Raw genomic sequence first — 14,138 nt, forward strand, 5'->3', positions numbered from 1 at the left:
GAAAATGATTAGTTGATGGATTTATTTATTTATTATTATTTTTTGTGAGTTTTCCGGGGTAAATAATGTATACGGGACGTTTGTTTTTTAGCGGTGGAGGCGGAAGAGGCCGCGGTGGATCACGGGGAGGTGGCGGCCAGGGAGGTCAAGCGCCGTGGCGCGAAGACCGTATCAACGAGTACGAACAGTTTCTTCCGCCCGAACACGGCCAGGTTTTGAATCAAAGGGGCGCCAGGGGTGGTGGTGGCAATATCGGTGGTGGTGGGCTCGGAGGTGGCTCCATGTACGGCCAAAGCGGAGGCGGCATGGGCCCCGCCCGAGGACAAGGCGGTTACGGCAATCAGGGTGGAAGTATGCTAGGAAATATGGGAGGAGGTGGTAATGTCCAGTCGTTCCAGCAACAAGCCCCCATTGCCTCCATGGGTGGTGGCCAAGACAGGCAGCAAATGTGGAGGGGACCCGCGGGTGGTGGTGGTGGCCTCGGAGCCAATACCGGGCCTATTGGAAACCTCGGCGCAGGTGGTGGGCGTGCGGAAGATAACTATGGGTGGGTTTCTTATCCTCAATTTTATAAAGATTAACAAATGTCCCCCGTCCCAACCAACCATCCATCCACCAGGGCTGTTCTTGTTCTCGTTGGTTGTTCTCTATATTTTTTTTTAACAAGAAAAAATCCCGAAAAAACCCCCCCAGGAAAAAAAAACCCTTTCATTGTTAAATAATATACCTCACCCATTTAATAATATTGACGACGGTTTTTTTTGTTTATTATATTTTTTTGAGAGCGAGAGATAATTGTTAATTCACATTACATCAATTTTCATACGAATGCAAATGCAATCAAACCGAAATCAGCCAAAAAAACCACCCCCCAAATTCATTAGTAGTTATTTTTCAATTAAGACTTATGTTATCTCATCAATCATGCAATTATAATTTTTTCGTTTTTCTTTAATTTTGTCGATATTTACTGAAACATAAAACAAATCAGTTTGAAAAAAAAAATACTTTATTTTTTATTCTAAATTCGAAAAAAGGACAATTATTACTATTATTATTATTAAATGAATTTTAAATAATAAATATTATTATTATTATTATTATTTTCCATACAAACCTTTTTACGATCATAATCGTAATTATCTTCTAAAGACTGTATTCCCAATTTATTCGCATAAATAAAGGATGTTTTTTTGAAATTAATTTAGTTGAGTCGTGAAATTGCAACAAATAATAAATATTTAGGGATGTTAGGCTGTTTTTTCCGTGTAAATAAATTAATTAAATTAATTTAATTAACGATGTTTTAATTGGGGAGAGAATAGCTGAATATGAGTGTTTTTTCTTTTTTGGAATATTCTCTTTTATAGTATGGGCGGAGGTGGTGGGAGAATGGACTCTCAAAGACCCGCGTCTAACAATCGCGGTGGTGGAGGTTCTCTTATGGGAAATCCTGGAATGATGAGGAATGGTGGATTCATGGCAGGAAATATGTCAGGTAATTAATTGTTTCTAAGTTAATTTCAAGAGTTTAAGTCAGTTTCTTCGTACATGAAGACTGTTTTAATGGAGAGATGTTGTTTTAATTGTGTAATTAATAGGAGCTCCTGATCAAATTGGCATGAGAGGCAACGTTACCGATTTCTCCGAGACTGGTGGTATGAATGAATGGATGAACAAACCACCCGGTGGAGAGTTCAATCAAGGTGGACCTGCCCAAGTTACAATACCAAATGAAGTAAGTACAATTTTTTTTCGTTTCATTTTATTTGTCTGTCATCATTTATGGATGGATTATTTTGGAGTTAATTTTAATTGGGTATGTTGGATTATTGCGCAGTGAATTTTAATTGCGTATGTCGGGTTTTTTTCTCTCGTTTTTCTTTTGTAAAGATGGCCGGAGCTATTATTGGTAAAGGAGGACAAAGAATTCGAACCATCAGACGTGAATCCGGAGCTGAAATTACTATAAATGATGCTAAACCCGGATCAGCCCAAAGAACCATAACTATAACTGGAACTCCTCAACAAATTCAAACAGCCGAATTTCTTCTGCAACAAAGGTAGTTACGACCTTTTATTTTACCGTTTATTTATATTTGTTGCGGTTGTGGTTTTTCCGAGGGGCTACTCACTGTTAAAGTTCATGTACACCGATTACCTATTGTTTAATAATTTTAGCACTGTTAGGGCTTTTAAAGATTACGCGTAATCAATTTAGTACAGCCGTGTACCACACTGAGTGAACGGCCTCTCGGGTTTTTTCTTTAACTAACATTTCGCGTAGAGTCCTAATAACGCAAAACTTAAAATTCTACCGCTACTTTTTGGGATTGGTTGGAATGAATGCGTCTTAACTAACATCGCGATGTCTACTGACTGGAAGACTAGTGATTTTGTTGTTCTGAGTTTGAGTAACAAGAAATCACTATCTTCCGTCAGTGGGTCGCTTTTCTCTGCTTTTCTAACACAATAACACACGTAATGTTGAATTCCTTGGGAAACAAGTAACTATATGAAGTCCTTTTCAGTATTTGGAACAGTATCTTAACAACAATAACACATGATCTCAACTTATCACCGTTAATTTAATTAAATTAAATATCATGACATTCTTCATTAAATTAAATTAAATTAAATACGACTTGTCCCCCGTTCTTTTTTTCATTACAGTATGCAGGAACACTCTGGAGGAAATCGTTACTGATCTCCACAAATGTTTCGTTAAATATCAATTTCAATTTCACACACAGGGGTTTTTCGTTTCGTTTTAGTTTGTGTTCATTCAATTCAATTCAATTAAAAAAATTTTTAGTTATTCTTTAATAAACTGCTAAGAAACATGCAAACAAACAAACAAACACATGGGGCTCATAAAAAAATATTCATCAACATTTTCTATAATAGATTATTATTAATTAAACTTACGGTAAACGAAATTCAAAATGAGTTGAGTTGAGTGAGAAAAAAAAAGAGTTTTTAGTTTTATTTTCATGAAAGGTCGAACGACATTCCAATGTTTAACAAAACAAATGAAGGAAAAGTAACAAACAAACAAACCAACAACAGTTTAAACAATAAATCGTTACCGTATATAAAAAGAAGTGGCTTCCAATGTATTATTATTATTAAATCATATTTAACTATATCTATGAAAACTCTATCTTCAGAATTCAGCGTATTGTTCATTGACTTGTAAACATTTTTTTATTTTTTTTTTTCTTTTGTAAAACATTTGCGAGAGAAAAAATAACTACCGAGTACATACATACAGACAGAGATCCAAACTATAAACTTAATTGTTAATTAAAACTAACTAAGCGTATTTAAATTTCACCCCCCCTCCCCCGCCCCCAAAGGAAAGTCTTCCATGTGTTCATATGTTAACATTGTCCTAAAAACAATAAAAATTCAGAAAACAACAAAGAGTTTATTTATTTATTTATTTATTACAGATAAAGATACATATTAATTAATTAATTAATTAATCAATCGTCTTCGAAACAATAGGCTTTAAATTGGCCTATTTTTTTGCCATCTTTCGTGTAATTGTAAGAACGAAAGCAATTGCTGCAATAGAAGAAGATTTCGTCATAAACTCGTTCGTTTCCAATTGTAACCCATCTGAGAAGATAATTATTGTAATTAAGCGATTAAATTATTAATGAAGATGATTTTGTTAATACTTTGGGCTGTTTTCTCTGCACAACATGCATATCGCGCTTCCTCTACGTTTTGTTAAAAGAAAAGGGTAATCCGAGGAATTGTGGGTATCGTCTTTGTTGATCATTCTGTTGTATAAAAACGCGATTAAATTAATGGTCAATCCCGATTGATGTAATTAATTAATTATTTACCGGATGTTATGGAACATAATGATGTGTTCGCAATCGCCTTGATGTTGGTATACGTAAGGATAGCCCAATTTTAATTTTAAATCCATAAATGTGGTTTCCTCCATTTTTCTCTTTTCATAGGGTCCAAATTCGGGAGTGTGAGTTTCTGCCCAGTCTATTACGGTTTGACTATAGTCTTTGTTCTCTGGATCTCGAAGATCGTTGTAGAATGTACCGTTAATGTAAAAAAATCCGGATTTGTAAACGTCCTATAGGTATTTACATGTTTACAACAGAAATTGAATATATTGAGCATATATTATTTGACCTTTGCCTTTGGTGGTAAGGGTTGTTTTAGGTCAGACATTTCTTTCGTTCTGATTTCGTTTGATAAACAGTATAATTGGTCTTTAAGTACAGTTAACTTTTGACTGCCTAAGACAATGTATTGTTCTAATACCTGTGATTTTAATTTGAACAGAGAGAGTTAAATTTAATTTTGATTAATTTGTATCTTTATTTTCGTACCATAGAGACCATACACCTAGAGCTGGATTTTTTGGCGTAATACTTATTAAAATCGCTATCTAACTTAGCGGGTCGATAAATGTGTACTTCTAATAATACTTCAGTTTCTGGAATGTCACGTACATCGCTAGTGGCAATGTTTTTTTGAACCTGGTACAGTTTTAATTAATTTAATTTATATATGCCTAATGAACTTATTCATCTTTAATTACTATTATATCGAATGGATGATCCTTAAAGTTTTTTCGAGTAGTAATGCGGTATTTAGCGTCTTCCGATCTTTTTGTCATATCAGCTACTTGAAGACTTTATATTTTTTTTAAATTAATTTTAATTAAGGAGCTATACTTATTAATTCAAATTCTTACCTAACCGTCATTAAATCAATACCTTCAATAGGTTTTAATGTACCATTTGAATTATACACACCCATAGGCGTTATGGGAGTCGTAATTGGAATCGTATTTTTAACATTGCAATCCATATTATCCGGGCTATTATTTATAATATATTTAGACATGCAAAAAAATTAGGCTTAACATTGTAACTTACTCGCAATCGTAATGTAAGGAATAATAGAGTTGATTATCAGTAATTTTCATTGATTTTTTTATTTCCTCGTGAACATCCCTGGTATCCTCAACATCTTGCTTTTCAGTTTGTGGATTTATAAACGCTAACCAACTGTTTTGAAAGTCTTTCACGGAAATTACATCCGAAATGCAGGGTCTTTTAAATTTAGTTGATAGTAATTTATCGACTTTATCCGTATACTTGTCCATTTTTCAGTGACAAGGCTTAAAAACCACGTGGTTTATCAAATTTTAAAGTCAGCGCGAACACCGTGCTATTTGATTCGACCACGGAGCTAAAATACAGCTCCGTGATTCGACTAGTGCGTAAACTCTCGAAAATGGCCGACGGAAGTGAATGAGGTCACCGCTAGGAGGCTCCCTTTTCGTTCACCAAAAAGCCGTGTGTACGCCTGTACGGTGTGTTTGTTGACGTTACCGTGGTAACTGAACCACATGCGTTTTTTGAATGCGAAGTTTTCCAAGCATAATAAATATAAATAATTTTAATTAACTTAGACTGTGTTTCCCGGTTTATAAACGACAAAGAGCAAAAAATAAGAAAACGTTTCATCAAGTTTGACGTAAGGTAAAGAATGTCAGATTCCACAGAAATTTTAATTCAGGTATGATGATCAGTGATCAATTTCATTTAATTACGTTCATCTCGTTAATTAGTTAAGTTATTGATTAGGGAAGAGTGTTTTATTACGCCAGAGAAGGTTTCTTTCGATCCATGCAAAATGCCGCATCTGACGGTCTAAAGAAATTTCCTGGTGATCCTGTTTATAAATTTTTCTTCGGTGTTTCTCTCATACTTGAAGGTAGGTTGCTATGACAACCCCTTAATTTTAGTCAGGAAAATTTTAATCTTGGCGTAAATTATGATAGGGAGAATACAGGAAGGTATTAGAGAATTAGATCCACTTCATTCAAATCGAGACATAGTTCTTGGCGTTTGTTTAGCTCTAGTTCATGCACACAAAAAATGCAAAACAGTTGGTATGCCATGATATATAGTTTAACTGTAATTTTATATATAAATTAGTTTTAAATTGAATTATATTTAAATGAACTCAGACAAAGAAGCTGTAACACAGTTAGACGCAAAATTAAAAGAAAATAGAAAACAGGCTTCTGAAAAAAGTCTATTCTACGGTGGTGTCTTTTTATACTTTGTTTGTCGGTATGATAAAGCTAAGGAATACATAGACAGATTATTAAAGATCGCCTCAACATCTAGAGATGTATGTCATCTAATTTTTAACCATCGTTTCCGGTGTTTTGGTGTTAAACAAATACCAATTTGAAACTTTAGGGTCTTATATTAAAAGGCTGGTTAGAATTAAACAGCCTTGGAAAAGATGTGGGAAAAAATGCTTCCCAATTTTTTGAAAGCGCAGCCAGTACCGATCCGGAATGTTTATTTGGAAAAGCCAAATGTTTTGAGAAAACTGGCAACTTATCGAGAGCCTTGGAAATAATCAACCAAGTGGTTGTATTATATCCAAATTACACACCGGCTCTCTTAGAAAAAATGAAAATACAATTGGCTTCCCAAGATTGGGAACTGAGTAATGACAGCGCCAATAGAGCGTTAGTTCAAGACCCAGTATGTCTGGAAGCTCAAAGACATTTATTATTGAATGCTCTTTGTCACGAAGGAGATTATGCCAAAGTAAAGCGGAAACTAGAAAATAGGCGAATTTCTTTTATGAAATACCTAAAAATAAAATTTTGCATTAGGGCTCTTCATTACTTTCTGATCTACTTAGAAACATTGATAAAAATGAACCTAAAAATGCGCCTTTGTATTTTGAAACCGCGCAAGTTTTTGCTAGAGTGGTAAATAAGTCTTACTATAACCGCTCCAATAGGGGGTTAAAGTTTAAGGCCTATTTTCATCTTAGTGTGGAAGGCGTTCAGTTATTCTTCAACAAACGTTTATTTATTGCGAAAAAGCCGTCGCTCTTGACCCAACTAACCCAGAATACGTCACAGAATTGGGTTATCAATCTTTGCTACAAGGGAAAATGAGAGACGCTATTAAATATTACCATAGCGCCACTAAACTTGATGAAAGTTATATGCCGGCACTTATAGGCGTTATTATGTGTCAGCTTTACGATAATCAGTTTGAAGTGGCTGAGCAACAGTTGGAACTGTTGAAAGAGATACATAGATCCTCGGGAATGACGCCTGTTAGTTAGACCACTCAATAAAGTATTTTAGCTTCGATGATCATGTTGAATTTTGCGCAGGAATTACTATTCCTTTGTGGAATGCATGCTCAGAAACAAGGGAGAAGGACGGATGAGGTTTTGGGGTATTTAAATGAATGCGTTGACGCGCATTTCGCGCCTTTAGACGCGTACCCTCTTGGTCTAAAACATTTCCTCCTTATGAATCCGGATTTCTTGTTAGTAGTCTGTCGATTGTATCTTCAATACGTTCCCGATCAAGTAAATACTTCAATTAGCGTAACTTAGGCGTGGATTTAATTCATTTCCTTGGATATATAGCCAGTTAGCACAGGTCAACCTTTGCCACCCGCGTTGAAACGTTGTCAAACCATTTTACAACCCGTAACTCGGGCATGTCCCGGTCTCCTTGAAGCCACTTATTTCATGGCTCAGCTTAAATATCTCGCTGGTGATATTCAAGCGGCTGAGGGATTATTACAACGATGTCTCAATCAAGAAGAGGCCTTCGCCGATGCCAGGCTCTTATTAGCTCAAATTTTATTACATCAGGGCAAAATTCAAAGCGCTAGTCAAGCCCTTGAAGTCGCGCTCAGTTTCAGCTTCGAAGTAGGTTAAGGTTAAACTAAGGTTTAAAAAGATGCATCAAGGTTCAAAGTAACGTTCCTAGGTTCGAGATAAACTCAAGTTTCATCTGGTAAAAGCCAGAATTCAAAAAGAGGAAGGGGAGTTACAGGATGCGATTAAAACCTTAAAAACTGGGATGAGTATCGCTGGATTGAAGCTAGCTAGTGAGATCTAATTACTACTTGACCGCGTAAAAGAGGGATGGGGGTAGCTATCAACTCAATGAAGTACGTTTAATTTTAAGGTGGAACCACGAAAAAGAGTAAACAAGAAATCAGTACTAATGACAAAGTCTCGTTATATTTGGAACTCGCTGATGTCCACCGTAAATTGAACATGCAACACGAAGCTGCAAAAATAATGGAAGACGCGTTACAGGAATTTAAAGGAACTCCGGAAGAAGTTCGAATCATCGTTTCAAACGCTGATTTGTCATTATCGAGAGGCGATGTTGAACAAGCCCTTTCAATGCTAAGAAATATTAGTTCCGAGCAAGCTTACTATCTTCAAGCTCGCGAAAAAATGGCTGATATTTACTTAAATCATCGGAAAGATAAAAGGCTATACGCCAGTTGTTACCGCGAAGTTGTCGAGAAATACCCAACAGCGCAATCGTATCTTTTATTGGGTGATGCTTACATGAGTATACAAGAACCGGAAAGGGCCATTGAAGTTTATGAACAGGCCATGAAGAAAAATCCAAGAGATACCGTCTTGGCCCGAAAAATTGGTCAAGCTTTGATTAAAATTCATAATTTTGATAAAGCAGTGTCTTATTATCGCACTGCGACTAAATCTGGCGCCGTGATGGAATTAAGATACGATTTAGCTGAGCTACTCTTTCGTATGAAGAGATATAGAGAAGCTGATGATGTCATAGCTAATGCACTTCAAGTTGACAGTCAAGGTATAATGATGCCAAGTAATCTTGACTTCTCCGTCTTGACAGCCAGCGATAATTATTTTAATTAAATTTCAAAAAGATAATGAATTAACCAAGCTACAATGGGAAGCGAAATTTCTCTCGCTTCAATCACAAGTCAATTTAAAAGTTGACGGAGAATATCAGGCTTTGCAAACTTTGCAAAAAGCCAGAGATGTCCAATCACGGTATTTGTTATTTTCAGGTAGTAATTAGGGCTTTAATTTTAATCTTTTTGTAAAAAGGGTTATGAGAAGGGTTACAGTTGAGCAACCAGACGCGGTCGGAGAGCAAAAGAAATTAGCCGTCAGTATTTGTCGGTTGTTGTCTGAGAGAATGGAGCTGAAAAGAGATATGGTATCAGCTAGCCAGTTTTACAGAGAAGCCCTGACTTACGATGATAATAATCCTGATGTACATAATAAAGAAAATATTAAATATTTAAATTGTAATTTAATACGAAATAAAAATTCAGATTCTGTTGTCTTTGGCTAAACTTGAAATGGCGGGAAATAAATTAGAAACCGCCCGACAATACTGTACAACCATACTCAAGATTGACAAAGAAAATGACGCCGCAATTTTGGTAAATTCCATGTTTCTTCCTCAATTTGGGGACTAATTATGTAAGGGAATGTTGATTTCAGATGATGGCTGATATCATGTTTAGAAAAAATGACTTAGAAGCGGCTTTAGTTCATTTCCAACAATTATTTGATAGAAAACCCGATTATTTCCCGGCCATGGCGCGTTACATTGAGGCTATAAGAAGGGTGGGAAAGTTAGACGAAAAACCAAAGTTTTTAGAGAAAAACGAAGGGAAAATTATGGAACCCGGGTTCTATTATTGTCGAGGACTTTTTGAATGGTACACCGGAGACGTTAACAGCGCCATGAAGAGCTTCAATCGATGTAGAAATGATTCCGAATGGGGTTTGATGGCCTCTTACCATATGATCGAAATGTGCATTAATCCCGATAATGACACGATTGGAGGGGAATCCTTTGAATCTACCGATGATTGGAGACAAACTGAACAAATTGATTCGCAAGAATCGGCTATAAGAACTGCCGAAAAACTATTGCAAGACATACAAGAGAGGGCCGACGAATTTGACTATCGTTTGATGTACAATTTCATTTTATTGGCTAGACGTTACCGAAGCGAAGCTGAAGCCGCTTTGCAAGATTTTTTGCAATTAGCTACTCATGATAGATATGTACGTTTGTTTAACTAATGTAAAATTATTTTTAACTGATTAATAAAAATAATAATGTAGAGGGATCACATTGGAGTCATATTAGGAATGGCAACTGCCTATATGATACTGAAAAATATTCCAAAAGCTAGAAATCAATTAAAACGAGTCGCTAAAACTGTTTGGAATTTTGGAGACGCAGAATATTTGGAAAGATGTTGGCTCTTGTTATCAGATATTTATGTGCAATCGGGAAAATATGACTTGGCCACTGATTTATTGAGAAGAGTTCTACAATATAATAAAGTTATTATACTAAAATGGCGTCTGTTTATTTAATTTAATTTAATTCTAAGTGAGGTTTAATTATATTATTTCTAGTCTTGTACTAAGGCCTATGAATATTTGGGTCTTATAATGGAAAAGGAACAAGCCTTCCATGACGCGGCTATAAATTACGAATCCGCCTGGAAACAAAGCAACAAAGCAAATCCTACCATTGGTAATTAATAAAATTAAGTTAATAATATTTAAATTACATTATTTATTAATTAGGTTACAAATTGGCATTTAATTACATGAAAGCCAAGAGATTTGTAGATGCAATTGATGTTTGCCATGATGCAAGTTTTTATATTATAATTAGTTTTAACTTTTAATTAAAATTAATTGATTAATTTTACAGGTGTTAAACAAATATCCAGCATATCCTAAAATTCGTAAAGATATTTTAGAGAAATCACGTTCAAATCTAAGAATTTAGATTTACATGAATTTAGATTTACATTTAAAAAAAATAAAATCCGTCCAGTTTTCAAATTTATTTAATTATTTATGCAATAAATGCACTTTTAAAAACATTGTTTGTTTGTTTTTTAATTAAGAAACATGAAATTAAAAGCACTGTGATGAAATTCATAACTTTAATTGTTAATATTATTTTTTCTTGTAGATATTATAGTAATGAGGTGGAATAGGGCATTTACATGGACACATGTATTTCGGTATATTTAAATTACAGAAAAATCTGCATAATATTGGTTTAAAATCCGTAGTTTCAATTTTAGGTCTATTCTCAATGCTAAATTGACTGTTGTCGCTTTCTTGATACATTTTTACCGTTAAAGGTGTTTTAGTTTTAACTTCACCCAAATTGTAAATGAGAAAAAGGCTTAATACTATTAAAATAGTTCGAGACATCATCTTAAAAAATTAATTAGTATATTAATTAGGCGATTAAAAATACTTAAAATTCACTTACCTTCGCATTTGAGGAGATAAATGAGAAATAACTGTAATCTACACCACATTTTTGCAATTGAATCTGTTGAGGTGACGCAACAATAGGAAGTCTAAGGTTTCATGACGACAAAGGGTAAGAATTTTATAGATACTTTTTAATATTAATATTCTAAGTTAATAATCATAATTTTGTTCATAAAAAATGAAATTTTTGAAATTTGGTACGAACTTTCTAGTTTGAAAATTTCGAATTTCGCGGTTTGGTATAAAAACTACTGTAGTTAGTATGAATTCTCCTAATGTAGGGATAAACAAAATAGTTACGCTGTTAAGTTAGATTGTCGAAGACTTCGATTCATATAATCTTAGCGACAATTTAACTTTAGACTACTCTAGTCTATTTTTTGACCTTGACTCTAAATCGTGGATTCGTCACTGGGGGTTTTCCTTATTATTTTTTTTTTTTTTCCAAGAAAAATACAATACAAAGTTTCGTTTGGCCTAATTAACAGCAGTTAATTGATAAATGCGATTAAATTAAGTATTCTAAATGGCAACTAAGTTTATCGGTTATAGAGTTACGGTAAGATGTGGCGATGTACTAGGAGATTACGAAGGAAAACTGAACGAAGTTGATGTCAATGGACAAACATTGACCCTGACTAATGTCCAAAGGAATGGAATTTCTTGCGCAATTCCTAAGGTTACATTAAGGTATTTAATTAAATTAAATTAAATTAGATTAATTAATACGTGGAACCGAGTAATTAAATATTATTTCAGAGCCGAAGATATCAAAGAAATTCAAATAATAAGTTGTAAATTGAATGAAAATGAAAACCACCAATCTTCCGCTTCCAATGATACATTTGAAAGTCCCGTTAAACAAGATGACAACAGAAAGAAATTGGCTCATAATTCCTTGGATTGTAGACGAAAGGTCACTACTACTCCTAAGAAAAACGAAAATAGGCGTAGATTTTCCGAAAGAGATGACGCTGCCTTTAATGAACCAGTTAGCGACTATATCTTGGAAAATGAGTTTGATTTTGAGAAGAATTTGGCCTTATTTGATAAAAAAGCTGTAAAAGAAGAACTTAGCGCCCGTTCTAGACCAGACGTGGTCCGTTTGACCGATTGTAATAGACGAAATCAACAAGTAAAGTATAGAAATGATGAAAACATTTTAGAACAAGAACCAGCTGTTTATAGACAAGTTCAAGTTCCTTGCGTTGTTGAAAAAGAGTTTGTGACTGGTATACACTGACGTAATATTCATTTTATTCTGAGCTAATCTTTATTTTTCATGACTCCAGACAGTGGTCTTGTTGTGCCAAGTATTACTAGAGAGCTTAGAGACATCATTCTAAGTAATATTGAAAAAATTGGGTTTTCTCTCGATAGAAGAATTGAAGTTATAGGTAGAGCCGCTTCTGAAATGATTCTGCATTTGATTGGAGGAAGTCACAGGTTCTTGTCTATCAAGCCTTAATTGTTTAACATATTTTCTTCATTAATTAATTAATTAATTTAGGATTAACCCTCAAAATACTCATCAAAAACCGACTGTTGTTGTTATTTGTGGTAATCATGTTCAAGGAGCTCAGGGAGTCAGTTGCGCTAGACAACTTACTAATCACGGAGTTGAAGTTCATCTGATGAAGATGGCAGTTGCCCCTAGGGTTACCGATAGATATTTTGGCCAAGAATTGATTCTGTTTGAGTATACAGATGGGAAAATTATATCCAAAATAGAAGGTAAGTATAATCAGAAGTGAGATGAGACCAGAAGTACTGAACGAACCAAATTCTTCACTGGGCGAAAGTGAATATTCTTGACAACACACGAACGGTTGGCCCTCTGGTAGCGGTTTCTGAATTTTCCCTTAAAACGTGAGACGCTCGGGGTGGTAGACGGCCGAACTAGATTCAAGCGCCCGCGTCCGTGTTCCTCCGCTTTAGGTTGAGGGGAAGGGGGTATGAAATGTTTTTGGAACTCGACCAATTTTTTTCTCTCTAGTGTAGGCGCGATTGAAGCGGCATAAAATCCTCAAATTTGTTCACTAGTGCCAGGATCTATTACCAATGCTAGAGCCCTTCACTTCTAGTCTCATATCACTTCTGAGGAAAGTCACCAAAAAAAAAGTACTAAAAATCTTTGATTCTGGTGTCCAGATCTTCCATCAAAGGTTGACATAATAGTGGGAGCCCTTGAAAGTACGGAAGACATCCGTCTTGACGACATTGAATCTCTATATTTTAAGGCTATAATCCAATGGGTGAATCATTGTCGGGCCCCAGTTTTATGTTTAGATCCCCCTCCGAGCGGAGCTTCTTTGTTTAACCCTAAATGGGTCTTGTCCCCATTGTTACCATTTGCCTTTAGCGGGGTCAATCTTCATCTTTGTGATTTGGGGATACCCTCTAAAGTTTATTCCATGTCCAATGTAAAATATGTCTCCGTTTTTGGGTCAAAATTTGTTATTCCTTTATATGAAAATAATGTTTCCAGGTAAAAAACAACATTGAACAAAGTTGTTAATATGTTATTGAAAAACAAAACAAAAGATTGTTAAAATAAGTTTTGTATTGAGATCTGTGCATTTTGCAGCTTATTCCGACCGGGTTGAAGTTTAAACCAGATATTTTTTTTTTTTTTTTTTTTTGATATAAAATTATAAATGTATGAATTTATGAAGACATTGCGAGCATTTTCTTCTCTTTTTTTTTGTTCAGAAATAAAATTATTTTTTGATAAATATAATTAACTAGCTGTTACCCGCGGCGTCGCTCGCGTGTAATAAGAACTTCCATCAAAATGATACAAAGAATGGGTAGATTTAACTGATGACAAATATTTTTGTAGCATCCTAGGAGCAAAGGCACTCAGCGTTGCCCGTCAGCCCGTCGGGACATTTTTTATTACTTTTCATGCGGAAATTATTCCATAAAGAGGGGTTTTTAAGTTTTTGGCCGCCATTTAAAAAGATGGCAACAAATCGAACCCGAAA

General features: G+C 34.9%; 4 protein-coding genes and 1 long non-coding RNA gene across 9 annotated transcripts in view; 3 read left to right on the forward strand and 2 right to left on the reverse strand.

The window, feature by feature from the left end:
- The window catches only part of HnRNP-K (Heterogeneous nuclear ribonucleoprotein K), a 27,191-nt gene extending 23,765 nt beyond the window's left edge, over positions 1-3,426 (forward strand). For 4 of the 5 annotated variants that reach the window (XM_089868365.1, XM_089868366.1, XM_089868367.1 and 1 more), the window contains 5 exons: positions 92-547; positions 1,371-1,498; positions 1,602-1,738; positions 1,894-2,063; positions 2,674-3,426. In XM_089868365.1, the coding sequence (XP_089724491.1) occupies positions 92-547; positions 1,371-1,498; positions 1,602-1,738; positions 1,894-2,063; positions 2,674-2,707 (925 nt within the window). In that variant the 3' untranslated portion in view covers positions 2,708-3,426. The remainder of the gene's footprint in view (positions 1-91; positions 548-1,370; positions 1,499-1,601; positions 1,739-1,893; positions 2,064-2,673) is intronic. The other variant, XM_089868369.1, reaches the window with a different exon arrangement.
- On the reverse strand, positions 3,411-5,288 carry Pbp49 (proximal sequence element A Pbp49). The gene is made up of 8 exons (XM_089868386.1): positions 4,917-5,288; positions 4,733-4,858; positions 4,577-4,670; positions 4,365-4,514; positions 4,165-4,296; positions 3,858-4,105; positions 3,687-3,791; positions 3,411-3,624 (listed from the first exon to the last, which is right to left on the reverse strand). Exons 1-8 carry the CDS (start codon positions 5,144-5,146, stop codon positions 3,489-3,491), a joined length of 1,221 nt encoding a protein of 406 aa, XP_089724512.1. The 5' UTR covers positions 5,147-5,288; the 3' UTR covers positions 3,411-3,488.
- A 94-nt stretch (positions 5,289-5,382) lies between these two features.
- Positions 5,383-10,745, forward strand: LOC149692582 (tetratricopeptide repeat protein 21B-like). The gene is made up of 19 exons (XM_089868353.1): positions 5,383-5,562; positions 5,631-5,760; positions 5,828-5,938; positions 6,017-6,183; positions 6,255-6,614; positions 6,683-6,781; positions 6,847-7,137; positions 7,198-7,398; positions 7,459-7,746; positions 7,808-7,928; positions 8,009-8,671; positions 8,748-8,874; positions 8,932-9,100; positions 9,162-9,272; positions 9,334-9,906; positions 9,967-10,191; positions 10,267-10,387; positions 10,441-10,508; positions 10,571-10,745. Exons 1-19 carry the CDS (start codon positions 5,533-5,535, stop codon positions 10,646-10,648), a joined length of 3,933 nt encoding a protein of 1,310 aa, XP_089724479.1. The 5' UTR covers positions 5,383-5,532; the 3' UTR covers positions 10,649-10,745.
- Positions 10,410-11,495, reverse strand: LOC149692583 (uncharacterized). The gene is made up of 3 exons (XR_016382822.1): positions 11,357-11,495; positions 11,147-11,237; positions 10,410-11,088 (listed from the first exon to the last, which is right to left on the reverse strand). It is a non-coding gene; the product is annotated as an uncharacterized LOC149692583 (long non-coding RNA).
- Positions 11,496-11,677: 182 nt separating this feature from the next.
- Edc3 (Enhancer of mRNA-decapping protein 3) lies at positions 11,678-13,891 on the forward strand. The gene is made up of 5 exons (XM_089868376.1): positions 11,678-11,841; positions 11,911-12,383; positions 12,444-12,597; positions 12,662-12,885; positions 13,303-13,891. The coding sequence occupies exons 1-5, from the start codon at positions 11,678-11,680 to the stop codon at positions 13,641-13,643; spliced, it is 1,356 nt and encodes a 451-aa protein (XP_089724502.1). The 3' UTR covers positions 13,644-13,891.
- Positions 13,892-14,138: the final 247 nt, after the last annotated feature.

Source organism: Phalangium opilio, unplaced genomic scaffold (genome assembly GCF_054372755.1).
Source record: "Phalangium opilio isolate 3A_F unplaced genomic scaffold, DU_Popi_V2 ptg000024l_1, whole genome shotgun sequence".
Taxonomy (NCBI): Eukaryota; Metazoa; Arthropoda; class Arachnida; order Opiliones; family Phalangiidae; genus Phalangium; species Phalangium opilio.

What these genes read in the sequence shown, in the direction of transcription:
- Pbp49 (XM_089868386.1), bottom strand. Translation starts at nt 5,146, where the DNA reads ATGGACAAGTATACGGATAAAGTCGATAAATTACTATCAACTAAATTT. An exon ending in CTAGGTGTATGGTCTCTATG is followed by an intron (nt 4,297 to 4,364) that starts GTACGAAAATAA and finishes TTAAAATCACAG; the next exon opens with GTATTAGAACAATACATTGT. An exon ending in TGCAGAGAAAACAGCCCAAA is followed by an intron (nt 3,625 to 3,686) that starts GTATTAACAAAA and finishes TTATCTTCTCAG; the next exon opens with ATGGGTTACAATTGGAAACG.
- LOC149692582 (XM_089868353.1), top strand. Translation starts at nt 5,533, where the DNA reads ATGTCAGATTCCACAGAAATTTTAATTCAG. An exon ending in TCGCCTCAACATCTAGAGAT is followed by an intron (nt 6,184 to 6,254) that starts GTATGTCATCTA and finishes TTGAAACTTTAG; the next exon opens with GGTCTTATATTAAAAGGCTG. An exon ending in GCCAGAGATGTCCAATCACG is followed by an intron (nt 8,875 to 8,931) that starts GTATTTGTTATT and finishes TTTTGTAAAAAG; the next exon opens with GGTTATGAGAAGGGTTACAG.
- Edc3 (XM_089868376.1), top strand. Translation starts at nt 11,678, where the DNA reads ATGGCAACTAAGTTTATCGGTTATAGAGTTACGGTAAGATGTGGCGAT. An exon ending in TTGATTGGAGGAAGTCACAG is followed by an intron (nt 12,598 to 12,661) that starts GTTCTTGTCTAT and finishes TAATTAATTTAG; the next exon opens with GATTAACCCTCAAAATACTC. An exon ending in AATTATATCCAAAATAGAAG is followed by an intron (nt 12,886 to 13,302) that starts GTAAGTATAATC and finishes TCTGGTGTCCAG; the next exon opens with ATCTTCCATCAAAGGTTGAC.